The 13,091-nt window shown below is 34.5% G+C and overlaps 1 protein-coding gene across 1 annotated transcript; it reads left to right on the top strand.

Annotated features, from left to right (window-relative positions):
• Positions 1 to 4,406: 4,406 nt before the first annotated feature.
• Positions 4,407 to 6,724, top strand: LOC117131452. Its single transcript, XM_033283584.1, has 2 exons — positions 4,407 to 4,751; positions 5,051 to 6,724. Exon 2 carries the CDS (start codon positions 5,078 to 5,080, stop codon positions 6,662 to 6,664), a length of 1,587 nt encoding a protein of 528 aa, XP_033139475.1. The 5' UTR covers positions 4,407 to 4,751; positions 5,051 to 5,077; the 3' UTR covers positions 6,665 to 6,724.
• The last annotated feature ends 6,367 nt before the right edge of the window (positions 6,725 to 13,091 follow it).

Genomic DNA, 13,091 nt, shown 5'->3' with positions numbered 1-13,091 from the left:
AGAACACATCAATAACTTATTTGTTAGTATTACTTTACACTCCCAACGGCTTTTGTAAATCTGTTTTCAACTTGTCGGCTTTACTTCACTTCGTTATTATTTCCACACACTATTTGGATTTCAGATACCATTGACAGATACAAGATCCATTTTTTATATTGTAACAATTTAAACTTTTAACAATATGTTTATTTCTCGTTAAGGTTTTTGACAATACGTTATATGTTTCACATCAGGGAAAAGAGATACGATAAATAATTTAATAAGATGACCTTGAGAACCGAGCAAAACACAGAGAGTTCGCGAGTCCATGGCACAAGACAAAAGGCACGTGACAATAGTGATACGTGGAAGGAGATGAGACAGGTTAGGTGATTGACAGTTTTATGGGCGGGAAAGTGGGACCCAAAGAGAGTTGCAGGCGGCTATATGGCGGGAAAAGAGAGCAGCGTGTGTGGGGGACAGTGCTTGGAGTCACGCGCTACCGTTTGCGTGGCCCACTTACCTTCCTCCTTCTCCTTGTTTCTTTGCTTTTTTTTTTTTTTTTTTGTCAACCTCCTTAACTTTATTCTCAAAACCAAGTTATTACATAGTTTTGATTATTACATCTGGCTCTTTTTGCCAGTTTATCTACTAGACTTAAGCTGCTCCTAGGCATATAAGAGAAAGTAAATCCATTATCCCTTGCAGCTTCTACAATGTCTTGTATCATGGAGATGCTCTCCGTGTTCGTATGGAAGTGGAGCCTTGAAGTAATTGATTGCTTTGCATGCTATGTAAGGACCAACCGATACCTGCCGCTTCCAAACTATTTTCTCCATGTTTCTTTGCTATTTTATTTTTTCTAATATTTAAATAAATAAGAAACTTTTATAAAAATATCTCAACTAAATTTTATTGAGCTTTTTAATACTCAATTTTTTTTAGATATCTAGTTTAATACCCTAACTAATTATTTTATTTATTTTAATTCAAAATCAATCTTATAATTGGCAACAACGCCAAAACTTAATATGGATTAAGTTTACTCTAGGACAATTGCACTATTGCAAGCACAATGTAATTGTCATGTAATGAGTATTAATATAATCTAATGATAATTCTAGCAAAAAAAATGCAAGTTCAATACTTAATCTAAGCAAATATAGTTTGAGTAATAAGTAATTAAGTATAAATAAATAAGTTTCAAACACAATAGTTCAGAGCTCAAGTAAATTAAGAACAAACACAAGTTTTCAATCAAGGGTAAAGCATGAATCTATGGGCAAAGACTTTGATTCATGATGAGATTCAATTTTTTTTTTTTTTTTTTTGACAGCAATGAGATTCAATTTAGTTTAGTCATATAAACACTTAATTATGTCCAATATGGAAGGATCTAACCTAAATATATTTCCATTAGACATCAATTTTCATTGGCCTAATAATCATCAATATATTGATTGGATTGTAAAAGGCACAACATCATCATCATTATATTTTTGTGTTCTAAAAATTGATTTAGGTGTATTAAGACGTTCGCTTAGTCAGCAAATCTGGTATGAACAAAACAATTTTGTAAACAACTTTTTTACAGAATCGGTTTAAACGTCGCATAAATATTAAGTTGCAACATTAAAAGGTTGATTGTTTGTAGTTTCTTAAACAGTTTTTGGTTTTTGTTTTTGTAAAAACCCTTTTTTTACCAATCAAGATTTTGGGGAAATAGATTCCCTAAAATATAGGAAACCAGATTTTATAGTTAACTACCTATTTTCAAGTAAAAACCAAAAGCCACTATTTCTTGGTTTTTAACAGTATACGTGGTTTTGCTTTTTTTTTTCATTCATGGGTTTTTATTTTTTATTTATTATTAATGTATTTGTATATTTATGTATTAATATAATAAAATTAATAAGTAATTCCAAATCACTAAAGTATTTGTATATTTTATACTAAGGAATAAAATTAACATAATTATTTATTTATAGTTTCAAAAATAAACCAATCTACATATTCCTTATTGATAATATACAGATACTTAATTTTTATTTATTTATTGATTTCTTATTGTCACATTCATTAAAACCAATTTACTTATAAATCATATTTTTAATAATAATTACATAAATAATAAATCAAATTTAGAAGAACAAAATATTTAGAGAATAATCAAATAATTAATATCTAAAAATAAAAATCAATATTGCCATCAAAATACTATTATCCAAAAAAGAAAATATTGCCAATGTATTATACATATTACAATTTTTATTTAATAATCTAGCTATTACTTTGTATGTTTTAATTTTTGAACTACATAAATTTTATGCATTTTACCATATTTTAAAAAAAATATAAATATTTTAATTCTGTTAATATAAAATCAATTATTCATTGTCTATAATTAAATACACTTTACATGTCCAGATATTTATATTTATTTTGTTATTTTAAAAGTAAAAGCCAAAAACTAAAAACCAAAATCTAAAATCATCATTCATGTTTTTCAAAAAACTAAAATCTACTGCAAAATCAAAAACCAAAATCTAAAATCTAAAAACCAAAAACTAAAAACCAAAAACCAAAAACCAAAATCCAAAATCTAAAAAATAAAAAAACAATCATCACCTAATTCTCTAAAAGATGTATAACCACAGTCTGGTGACTTTTTGAACATTATTATTTTAAATTCCAAAATACAATTTATTTTCAAATGTGCATAAATGTCAGAAAAAATCACTAGTATAAATAGAATCATTAGACGTAACTCTTGATAAAGTAGCTCAATGTAGTGTAATAAGATTGCTAAATATAAATCTTTGTTATAAAATAAAAATATCGGTTATTAAAGCATAGATATAATAGATTTAATACTCTATAATAATATATAACTAGATTCTAACCCGCGTTAAAACGCGGAATTATTTTTTATAAAATGGTGTTAGAAATTTTTTACAGTTTCATTAAATTTTAATCTAGAATATGTAGTTTGTAGTTCATTTACTTATTTGTTTTGTTAATAAATCTTTTTTAATGTAATTATTTTGTTTTTATTAGAATATTAGGATGAATTTGTTCCACTAAATCTATGTCAAAAACATAATTTAAACATTCCGTGCTTGAAATATTTAATATTGGTTACCTGCATCTAACCTTATATGCTACCAATAGATTGATTTATACGTATAAAAATAGACAATGGCTTAGTTAAACCAATTCCCTATAGCACCAGTTATTAATTACCATCGCATACATTAAAATCTTGATAAATAAAATGTTCGAATTAGTCTACGTAGCAGTGAGAAATATAAAGAGACATAATGAAATGATTTCAGGTATACTATATTGTATTGTGTATGTCATATTTAGAGATAGATATTTTTGTATGTCGAAACTAAATGTCACTTGGTAAAAATATCGGTCATGTTTGTTGATTTCCAAATAATTGGTAAGCAAAATGAATTAGTGTAACAGAATTTTCAGATTTATTTATTTAATATCCAATCTAATCTATCATCAACGAAAAAGTGCATAGATCCAAAATTTAAATGACAACATTTTATCAATAAATATAAGTAGGACCTTAAATAAATAAATTATATTATTTAAATGGATTTTGAACCATAGTTTATCATGTAAAATTATCATTATGTATGTAGTTGGACATCATATTTATTAAACAATATTAAAAAAATTACTTTGCAAAAAGTTATTATTACAGTTTAGTCTGAAAATGTTTAGTTGGATACCTATGAACTTACTATATTTTCAAAAACATAAATTTATATATTTACATTGGGTGGTTTGCAAATCAGTTACTCTTTTGTCAACAAAATGATAAAATCTTCACGCTTGTATCATTTTGTTGACATAAAAAGTAACTGATTTGCAAATGAAAATAATTAAATCTTCATCTTATTGTTAGAAAATAAGTTCAAAATTATAAATATTAAACGTAACAAAGTTAAAATTTGTTATATAACCTATTATGAGATATGGTAGATGTTTAATAAATCTTGACCTCTTGTTATTATCGTTTGTCTAGGTTAGATTAACAAAAGATTCTTTGGTTGATACTTGATAGTAATTCTAACAATATTAAGTTAGTTATCTAAAGTTCATCGTGGTTCTAAAGTAATTGTTTCTGTTTTTTTTTTGTTAGCATATTTTAGGAAACGGTTTGGTTATTTTAGATAATAATGTTAGAGCTTTAAAAACTATAAGAAGATGAAATAAAAATCACTTTTTTTTTTAATTTTGTTAGCGTAATGTTAGAAAATTTATTTTTTGTTCTAGTTAAGATTGTTAGAATCTAAGTTTGAAAAAAAATAAATGATTCATCATTTCAACGCTGTATAAATACCTTATAAACCATAACCATATTAAATCAAACATAAATAAACAAAAACGTGTAGTGATAATATAATATGCAAAAGCTTCATAACTGATTTAGACCTTTTATAAAATTGCTAACTCAAAACGAGAGCGGCGATGGCGATGGCGACAAACTAGGGTTTCTATGGTTCCTCGACGATGGAATCCTGGAATTGATGGAGATTTTCAGAAAGGGATAGCGGATCTACAAGTGAGGGATCACGGAATATTGGGGATATGCGGGGGAAGTTGGGCAAAAAAATCTCGATCGAGTTTGCGATGGGTCCGCAATTCACCGAATCAGATGGAGATAGGAAGATTGGGAGTATTATTACGATCTGGATATCGATCGAGAGGTTCAATAATCATTAAAGCTCTACATCATAAAAGTGAAGGTATTATCACTGGTTTCAACACAGAATCGCGTTTGACATTGGAAGTTTTGATTTTGGTCCTGATACAGTTCGTGAAACTTTCCTATTTGATATTATTTGGGATTATTTGGGATCCTCTTATTGTGATTGACGGAATATTTGGTATTAAAGGGAGTATATTTTCCGGGGGAAATACGTGCTCTTGGAAATGTTATAAAGAGAGCTTCCACTTCAACTCTCTCCATATCATTCTCTTTTCTCTATTACTTTTCAATACTTGTGGGTTCATTCTTTCACTTGCGACTTCGACAATGTCACAGAGTCAGCTCATTGGAAGTTCGGGGGAGATGAAGAATGGTGAAGGAGCGCGCAAGAGGCTGAAGATCTCGGTTCCACATTTCAACAATTCGGACCTCATCAAGGGCTACTCCAAAACTTTGATTGGAAGATGCATGAACCCGGCGAAGCAAAACATCAAGTATTTAGTGGTGACGCTTCCCAAGATTTGGTCCATGGAGGATAGGGTCGTGGGCACTGACCTGGGCCTAGGAAGGTTTCAGTTTGACTTTGATGTCGAGGAGGACATTGAGACGGTGTTGAAGATGCAGCCCTTCCACTTCGATTATTGGATGATTTCACTGGTGCGCTGGCAACCAAAGAAGACTAATAACTATCCGTCGGAGATCACTTTTTGGATCAAGGTCTTGGGAGTGCCATTGGAGTTTTGGGAAGTTCCTACTTTCCGCAGCATTGGTGATGCATTAGGGGAAACAAAAGATGTTGATCTCGATTACGGCAGGGTTCAAGTGGTAGTCGATGGTTTTAAGGCTTTGACGTTTGAGACGACAGTTGACTTCACGGGAGGTGAATATTATGAAGGAGAAGAGGTTCCTGTTTCTCTGCGTTATGAAAAACTGTTTGGGTACTGTGAGACGTGTCTCAGCCTCTGCCACAAGGATGATGTCTGCCCACTGACGGTCAAAAATCCTGAGAAGGCGAAGGAGATAGGGGTTGAAATGGAAGAAAGGGTTGAGGACAGAGCTCGAAGTTACAAGGGCGTGGTTATTAATGGAAATGGGGGTCAACAAGATAGAGGAAGAGAGCATCGAGAGGACCATGGAAAAGGCAAAGGTAAAATGTATGAGGAACATGACTCGAAATGGGTCAGGGTTGGGGAGAAGGAGCCTAAGAAACACCACAACCGTGGTGGTAATCGTAGAGAGGAAGAAGGCTCACGTCATAGGAACTCCAGGAGGGAACCCACTCGGACACACCATCAGGAGGAACGATCCAGAGCACACAGCGGCTTGAGGAGTGATAGAGTGGCACGCAGCGAGGCACTCAGAGATGTAAGAGAGGAAGGAGAAATCAATGACATGGAGAAGGCAAGCCAGGGGGAAGGGACGGAACAAGATCAGACTCATCCTTCTCAGGCCTTCCTGGCGGAGTTAAAGGAGACTCAAGAGCCAAGCTCTCAAACTTCAGGGACGTTGAGTGGGGAACAAGGAACATTGGCGATACAAATGGGTCTCGAGGCTGGGAAAACTCTGGTAAATGATTCTGGTTTGGAATCAGAGGACAGTATTAGGCTTGAAAATGAGAAGATAGAGGAGATACAAACTCTTGGTGATGGAGAAACAGAGGGCGATGCCAATATGCAGGAGGCTGCGACTGAGGAGCTCAATGGGGAGAGGGATGTGGAGGAGGAGGATGGTAAAGAAAAGGCTAATGGAGAGGTAGAAAAGAGACAGGGGGGTCGTCGACGTCTTCTTAAACCGGTACTGGCCACAGGAACTTCAACTAAGCTGAAGATGGCGCAGATGATGTTCAACAAGCGTATGGCGGCAAAGACTGGATCGCGCCAGGGGGATCATTCCAAGCAGGTTGAGGAGAAGGGTACATCAAACCCGAAACCTGATCCTCCAAAACAATGAAGCTTTTTATGAATCAAGCAATCTCTATGATGTCTTGTGGGTGGTTTATGGCTTTTCCTTTTTATTTTTTTAAACTTTTAATAAGCTCTTTGAGTATTCTTGTTTGGAGTGATCATGGTTTGATGTTGGCCTGTGTATGGTCTTTGTTTCTCTGGTATTTGAAGTGGTTTATTTATTTGATCTTTCGATGGAATAAAACGTTAGTTTTAGATTGGTGGTGTTACTCTGGTTTATTGGTTATTGGTGCAGGAAATGGGGATAAGGCACTAATACAGCGATTATATAATAGACTGGTTAGGTATTACTTGAGGATCGATGTATCGCAAAGGAATGATATTATGTATTGTTGTCTTGAGAGGTTGAGTTATGTATACGGCAATCAATGGGAAGATTTGGCTCTATACTTCTCAAAGATACAAATACTGTGTTTGGTCTCATCATACCAAACACAGAAAAGGAATGGTGCGACAATGCATGATCGACTTGTGCATGGGGGTGTAATTTGGCTTTATTTCAAAAATTTGGCAAGAGGGTATATGGTTCTGGTATCGGTTCTGGAGATGGTACTGAGGCGGATTCTATCATACCAAATGCGGTTAGGTACGGGCGGGTACATTGGGACTCAGAAATTATTTATTGGCTTATGTTATCTTTTTTTAGTAATTTATTTGAACCAAACGGAAGACTGGGGGCACAGCTTGATATCGGTATTAGCAAAGTTCAACATGGCGTTTATAACAAGATACTTATGTTTGGTATTAAATTATGATTGTTATGATGATATTTTAGTGGTAACACGGGCTATCCTTGGGCATTTCAATTTGACTTTGCTTCTTAAATGGACGATTATGTCGGTTTGGATTGGAGACTGGTACATAATTGATAAGTGGCCCTATAATTATTATCCGATAACTGATATAGACTTGGTTGCAGTTAGGATATGGTGGCAGTGGGAACTGGATGTTAAAATCCTTTCGGGTATCATTAAGCCTGTATCCTCTGGCTCGATGGAGCAATACAAATATTTTTATATATGAAAATATTAAGCTGGAATTGTAGAGGATTGAGAAGTCATTGGACCATAAGTTATCTCAGGGAAATATGGCACAAACATAAGCCAGAATTTTTATTTTTATCTGAAACAAAACAGGATTTCGATTTCGTACAAAGGTTCCAATCTCATTTTGGATATGATAATTTGGTTACTGTTGACCCAAATGGGAGGAGCGGTGGTTTGGCTCTTTTTTACAACAAGGAATACCAAGTTAAAATTCTATATTCTAGCAACAGAATGATAGATGTCGAGGCGGTGGCCAAAGGAAAACAAGTTTTCCTTACCTTTGTCTATGGGGATCCGGTACAAGAGTTAAGAGAGCAGGTTTGGGAAAGATTAACTAGATTTGGATTATCACGGTCGGAACCTTGGTTTATTATTGGCGATTTGAATGAAATTACTGGAAATCATGAAAAGGATGGGGGTTCCCTACGATGTACAACTTCCTTCATTCCTTTTAACAACATGATAAAGAATAGTGGACTTTTGGAATTTCCGGCTCGAGGTAATACATTGTCTTGGCAAGGAAGAAGAGGTAAAGGGAAAGGAGCAGTGATGGTCAGATGTCGATTGGATCGGGCTTTGGCAAATGAGGAATGGCATACACTTTTTCCATGTTCTTACACAGAATATTTGAAGATGGTGGGTTCTGATCATCGTCCAGTGGTTGCTTTTTTGGAGGATAATCCATCAAGGAAAAGAAGGGGACAATTTAGGTTTGATAAGAGATGGATTGGACAAGAGGGTCTTATGGATTCAATTGTGGCTGGCTGGACGGAAACACAGGGAGGACAAACAGTTGATTTTGTTACAAAAATTAATAATTGTCGTCATGAAATATCTTCATGGCGAAAAGATAATCAGCCATATGGGAAGGAAAAAATTAAAGAGCTTCAACAGGCCCTAGAAGAAGTTCAAATGGACAATAACAGATCACAAGAAGATATTCTTGAGGTTTCCAGGAAGTTACAAGAGGCCTATAAGGATGAGGAGGAATATTGGCATCAGAAAAGCCGGAATATGTGGTACTCGTCGGGAGATCTTAATACTAAGTTTTATCATGCCTTGACAAAGCAGCGTAGGGTTCGGAATAAAATAGTGGGGTTACATGATGTATTGGGTAATTGGATAACTGATGAGAATGGTGTTGAGAAGGTGGCAGTTGATTATTTTGAAAATTTGTTTAGTTCCACGGATCCAACGGAATTTGATAGTTTTTTGGATGAGATAGTTCCATCTATTTCCCCCCAAATGAATCAAAATTTATTGCGAATGGCAACAAAGGAAGAGGTCCGACTAGCTTTATTTATGATGCACCCGGAAAAAGCACCAGGGCCGGATGGGATGACAGCTCTTTTTTATCAACATTCCTGGCATGTTATTAAGAAGGATGTGGTTGAGATGGTGAATAATTTTCTCCTCACAGGAAATATGGATCCAAGGTTGAATACTACTAATATATGTATGATCCCGAAAACAGAGAGACCCACAAGGATGACGGATCTAAGACCGATTAGTCTATGTAATGTGGGCTACAAGATTATCTCGAAAGTTTTGTGTCAAAGATTGAAAAATTGTCTCCCGCGACTAATTTCGGAGACGCAATCGGCTTTTGTGGCGGGCAGGTTAATATCGGATAATATTCTTATAGCGCAGGAAATGTTTCATGGATTGAGGACCAATAAGTCTTGTCAAAACAAGTTTATGGCGATCAAAACGGATATGAGTAAGGCTTATGATAGGATCGAGTGGAGGTTTATTGAGGCTCTTCTTCATAAAATGGGATTTGATCCTCGTTGGATCAATTTGATGCTAGAGTGTATTTCCTCGGTTCAATATAGGGTCCTACTAAATGGTCATCCACGAGGCCTGATCATCCCACAGCGGGGCCTACGACAAGGGGATCCCTTGTCTCCGTATTTATTTATTATGTGTACTGAGTCTTTAATTGCGAATATTAAGAAGGCGGAGAGAGTGAAACAATTAACTGGTTTAAAGGTTGCTAGAGCTTGTCCAGCAATATCTCATTTGCTATTTGCAGATGATAGTCTTTTCTTTTGTAAGGCAAATAAGGAGGAATGTCATACCATTCTCAGAATCTTGAAGGAATATGAGGAAGTTTCAGGACAACAAATTAATTTTCAGAAATCTTCAATTCAATTTGGACATAAAATTGAAGAAGCTAGTCGCCAAGAATTGAGAGATATTTTGGGAATCCAGAATTTAGGAGGCATGGGATCTTATTTAGGTTTACCAGAAAGTCTTGGAGGATCTAAGGTACAGGTATTTGGTTTTGTACAAGAACGTTTGAACAATAGGGTTAATGGTTGGACTTTTAGATTTTTTACCAAAGGAGGAAAAGAGGTAATTATTAAGTCGGTGGTTACGGCCCTGCCAAACCATGTCATGTCTGTTTATCGGTTACCAAAGGCTACAGTTAAAAAGTTAACAAGTGCAGTAGCCCGGTTTTGGTGGAGTCCAGGAGGGAGTACAAAAGGTATGCATTGGAAATCATGGGATAAACTATGTCTACCTAAAGATGATGGTGGACTAGGCTTTAAGGATCTTATGGATTTTAACACAGCAATGCTTGGCAAGCAATTGTGGAGGCTAATTGAGAAGCCAAATACTCTTTTTTCAAGAGTCTTCAAAGGACGGTACTACAGGAATGCTTCACCCCTGGAACCGATTCGTTCATACTCCCCGTCATATGGCTGGAGGAGTATTATTTCTGCTAGATCTTTGGTTTGTAAAGGACTAATTAAAAGGGTGGGGACAGGTTCATCTATATCAGTATGGAATGACCCTTGGATCCCAGCCACTCGCCCGAGACCAGCAAACAAAAACCTTCAAAACAGTTACCCGGATATCACAGTGGATTCCCTCATCAATCAGGAATCCCGAACATGGAATTTACAGGCAATCAGGACTTTGGTGGATCCTCATGATGTGAAAATTATTGAAAGTATTCCATTAAGTCGGAATCAGATGGAGGATAGAAATGGATGGCATTTTACTAACAATGGAAAATATTCGGTCCAATCAGGTTATCAAGTGGAAAGGGTATATCCTGATAAAGAAAAACCACCAGATTTTTATGGTCCTACAGTGGATGCATTAAAAGCTTTCTGCTGGAAAGTGCGGTGCCCTCCGAAAATGAAACACTTCTTATGGCAACTTCTTTCAGGATGTATAGCGGTACTGAAAAATCTAAAATCAAGAGGGATACAAGGAGATATATGTTGTGCCCGATGTGGAGATCCAGAGGAATCAATAAACCATGTGTTTTTTGAATGTCCTCCAGCACGTCAAGTATGGGCGTTATCTAAAATCCCATCGCATCCCAATATTTTTCCTGTTTGTTCTTTGTTTGCTAATATGGATCATCTTTTTTGGAGAGTCAAACCTCATATGGATGACCACCAATTTGCATGGATATTATGGTATATATGGAAAGGCCGGAATAATAAAGTTTTTAGCAATCTGGATATTGATCCGAGGGAAACACTTAAATTAGCAGAATTGGAGTCATCACTCTGGGCTGAGGCACAAGTAGCAAATGACTCAACAAGGAGACAACCGGTACAAACTACTTCTACGTTAGTGACGTCAGGACGTTGGTGCTTTATAGATGGATCATGGAAAGATAAGGATTTATTTTCAGGGCAAGGCTGGTATAGTACTTTACCGGGTTTCAATGGTTTATTAGGGGCAAGAAATGTAAGAGCATCTCTCTCACCTCTTCATTCGGAGATGGAGGCTTTGATTTGGGCAATGGAATGTATGAAGAATTTAAGACAGATTCAGGTGACGTTTGCAACGGATTGTTCTCAATTGGTGAAGATGGTTTCGGAACCAGAAGAATGGCCTGCATTTGGAAGCTATCTGGAGGACTTTAAGCTTTTGAGAGGAAGTTTCCTTAACTCAGACATCGTTCATGTACCACGGACGGAGAACTCAAGGGCGGATAGCTTAGCACGCAGTGCTAGGAAACAACCGTCTTTTGTCGTTCACATGGATGCGGAGTTACCAAATTGGTTTACAGAGTCAATATGAGTCTGTAGATGTTTCTTTTGCTGTCAAAAAAAAAAAAAAAAAAAAAAACCATAACCATATTATTCTGCTGTTACCAAAAAACATTACAGTGTACTACTGAACAGCGTATATACGGGTGTACCAACCGTATTTTAGAACACTGGGTTTTTCTAATATGCATGAATGATAAATGTTTATGCATCTGTTTTCATGTCTCTTTGCATGGAACCAAAATATTTCTTTTTTATTCATGACGAAGAGAAGTCATGGAGAAGAAGAATCAAATGTCTATATATCAGATTATTTCTAATGAGGACCTACCCAACTTTCATAGATTCAAACATGAGACAATGAGGAGAGGAAAAAACAAATGAAATGTGTGTATACATATTGTGTAAATGTTTGTATTAATTATAATATACCGTAAAGGATTAGACACAGTTGTATTAATGAACTTTGAAAGATTCAAATATAATTTATTCATGCTTGAACTTATAAAGGTGAAGGTTCAAATATAACTACGTTAGTGTATTTTGATGTTAGTGTATTATGGCTAGTCGATAGAATCTTTTTAGTTAGGGGAAAGATATTTTGTAATGTTAATCTAATACTAATGAATGTCATATATTTTATAGTGAGAATTGAATAGGTCCAAATTTAAATGACAACATTTTTAAGTAGATAAAAAGTAGGACTCTATTTTAATAGATTAGATAATAATAATAATAAATCAATGTAAATAAAAAAAGTGAGCGAGCCAAGACTTTATTTTTTTGTCCAAAAGTTTAAGATTTATCCCTGCAAAGTTCCTAATCAATGAACATAGTAATTGAGAATCTAATATTTATCTTCAACATATAATTTTGGGGAAATTGGCAAAGTAGACTATAATGAAAATATTTTTGTCCATTGATACCTTTGCATTAATTGATCAGTTTTGGACATAATTACCTTCATGATAAAAAATAATTATTAAAAATTGCACACATTATATATATATATATATATATATGTTTTAACTTTATACAATTTATTAATGTTTTAATTCGTATTGTAATATGTGTGCCTCAGTTATAACCAAGGTCTTTCTAATGTTAAAAATTACCTTCTATGATCTATCCAAATATATAATATGTGTGCCTCAGTTATAACCAAGGTCTTTCTAATTTACAAAAAACAATATATAATGTAGGTTTTTAATTTATTGTAAAGAATCTAGATACATTAACTTGTATTATTTTTTTGTTCTATTATATACTTAGATAAAACATCGAGTACTAACATGTGTGATATGTTCTAAACATGGTAGAATTTAAATTATAATATTTTTCTCAATGA

The sequence above is a fragment of the Brassica rapa genome, chromosome A02 (assembly GCF_000309985.2).
Source record: "Brassica rapa cultivar Chiifu-401-42 chromosome A02, CAAS_Brap_v3.01, whole genome shotgun sequence".
NCBI lineage: Eukaryota > Viridiplantae > Streptophyta > Magnoliopsida > Brassicales > Brassicaceae > Brassica > Brassica rapa.
The sequence above is the reverse complement of the archived record's forward strand: the minus strand, read 5'-3'. Positions and strand labels throughout refer to the sequence as shown.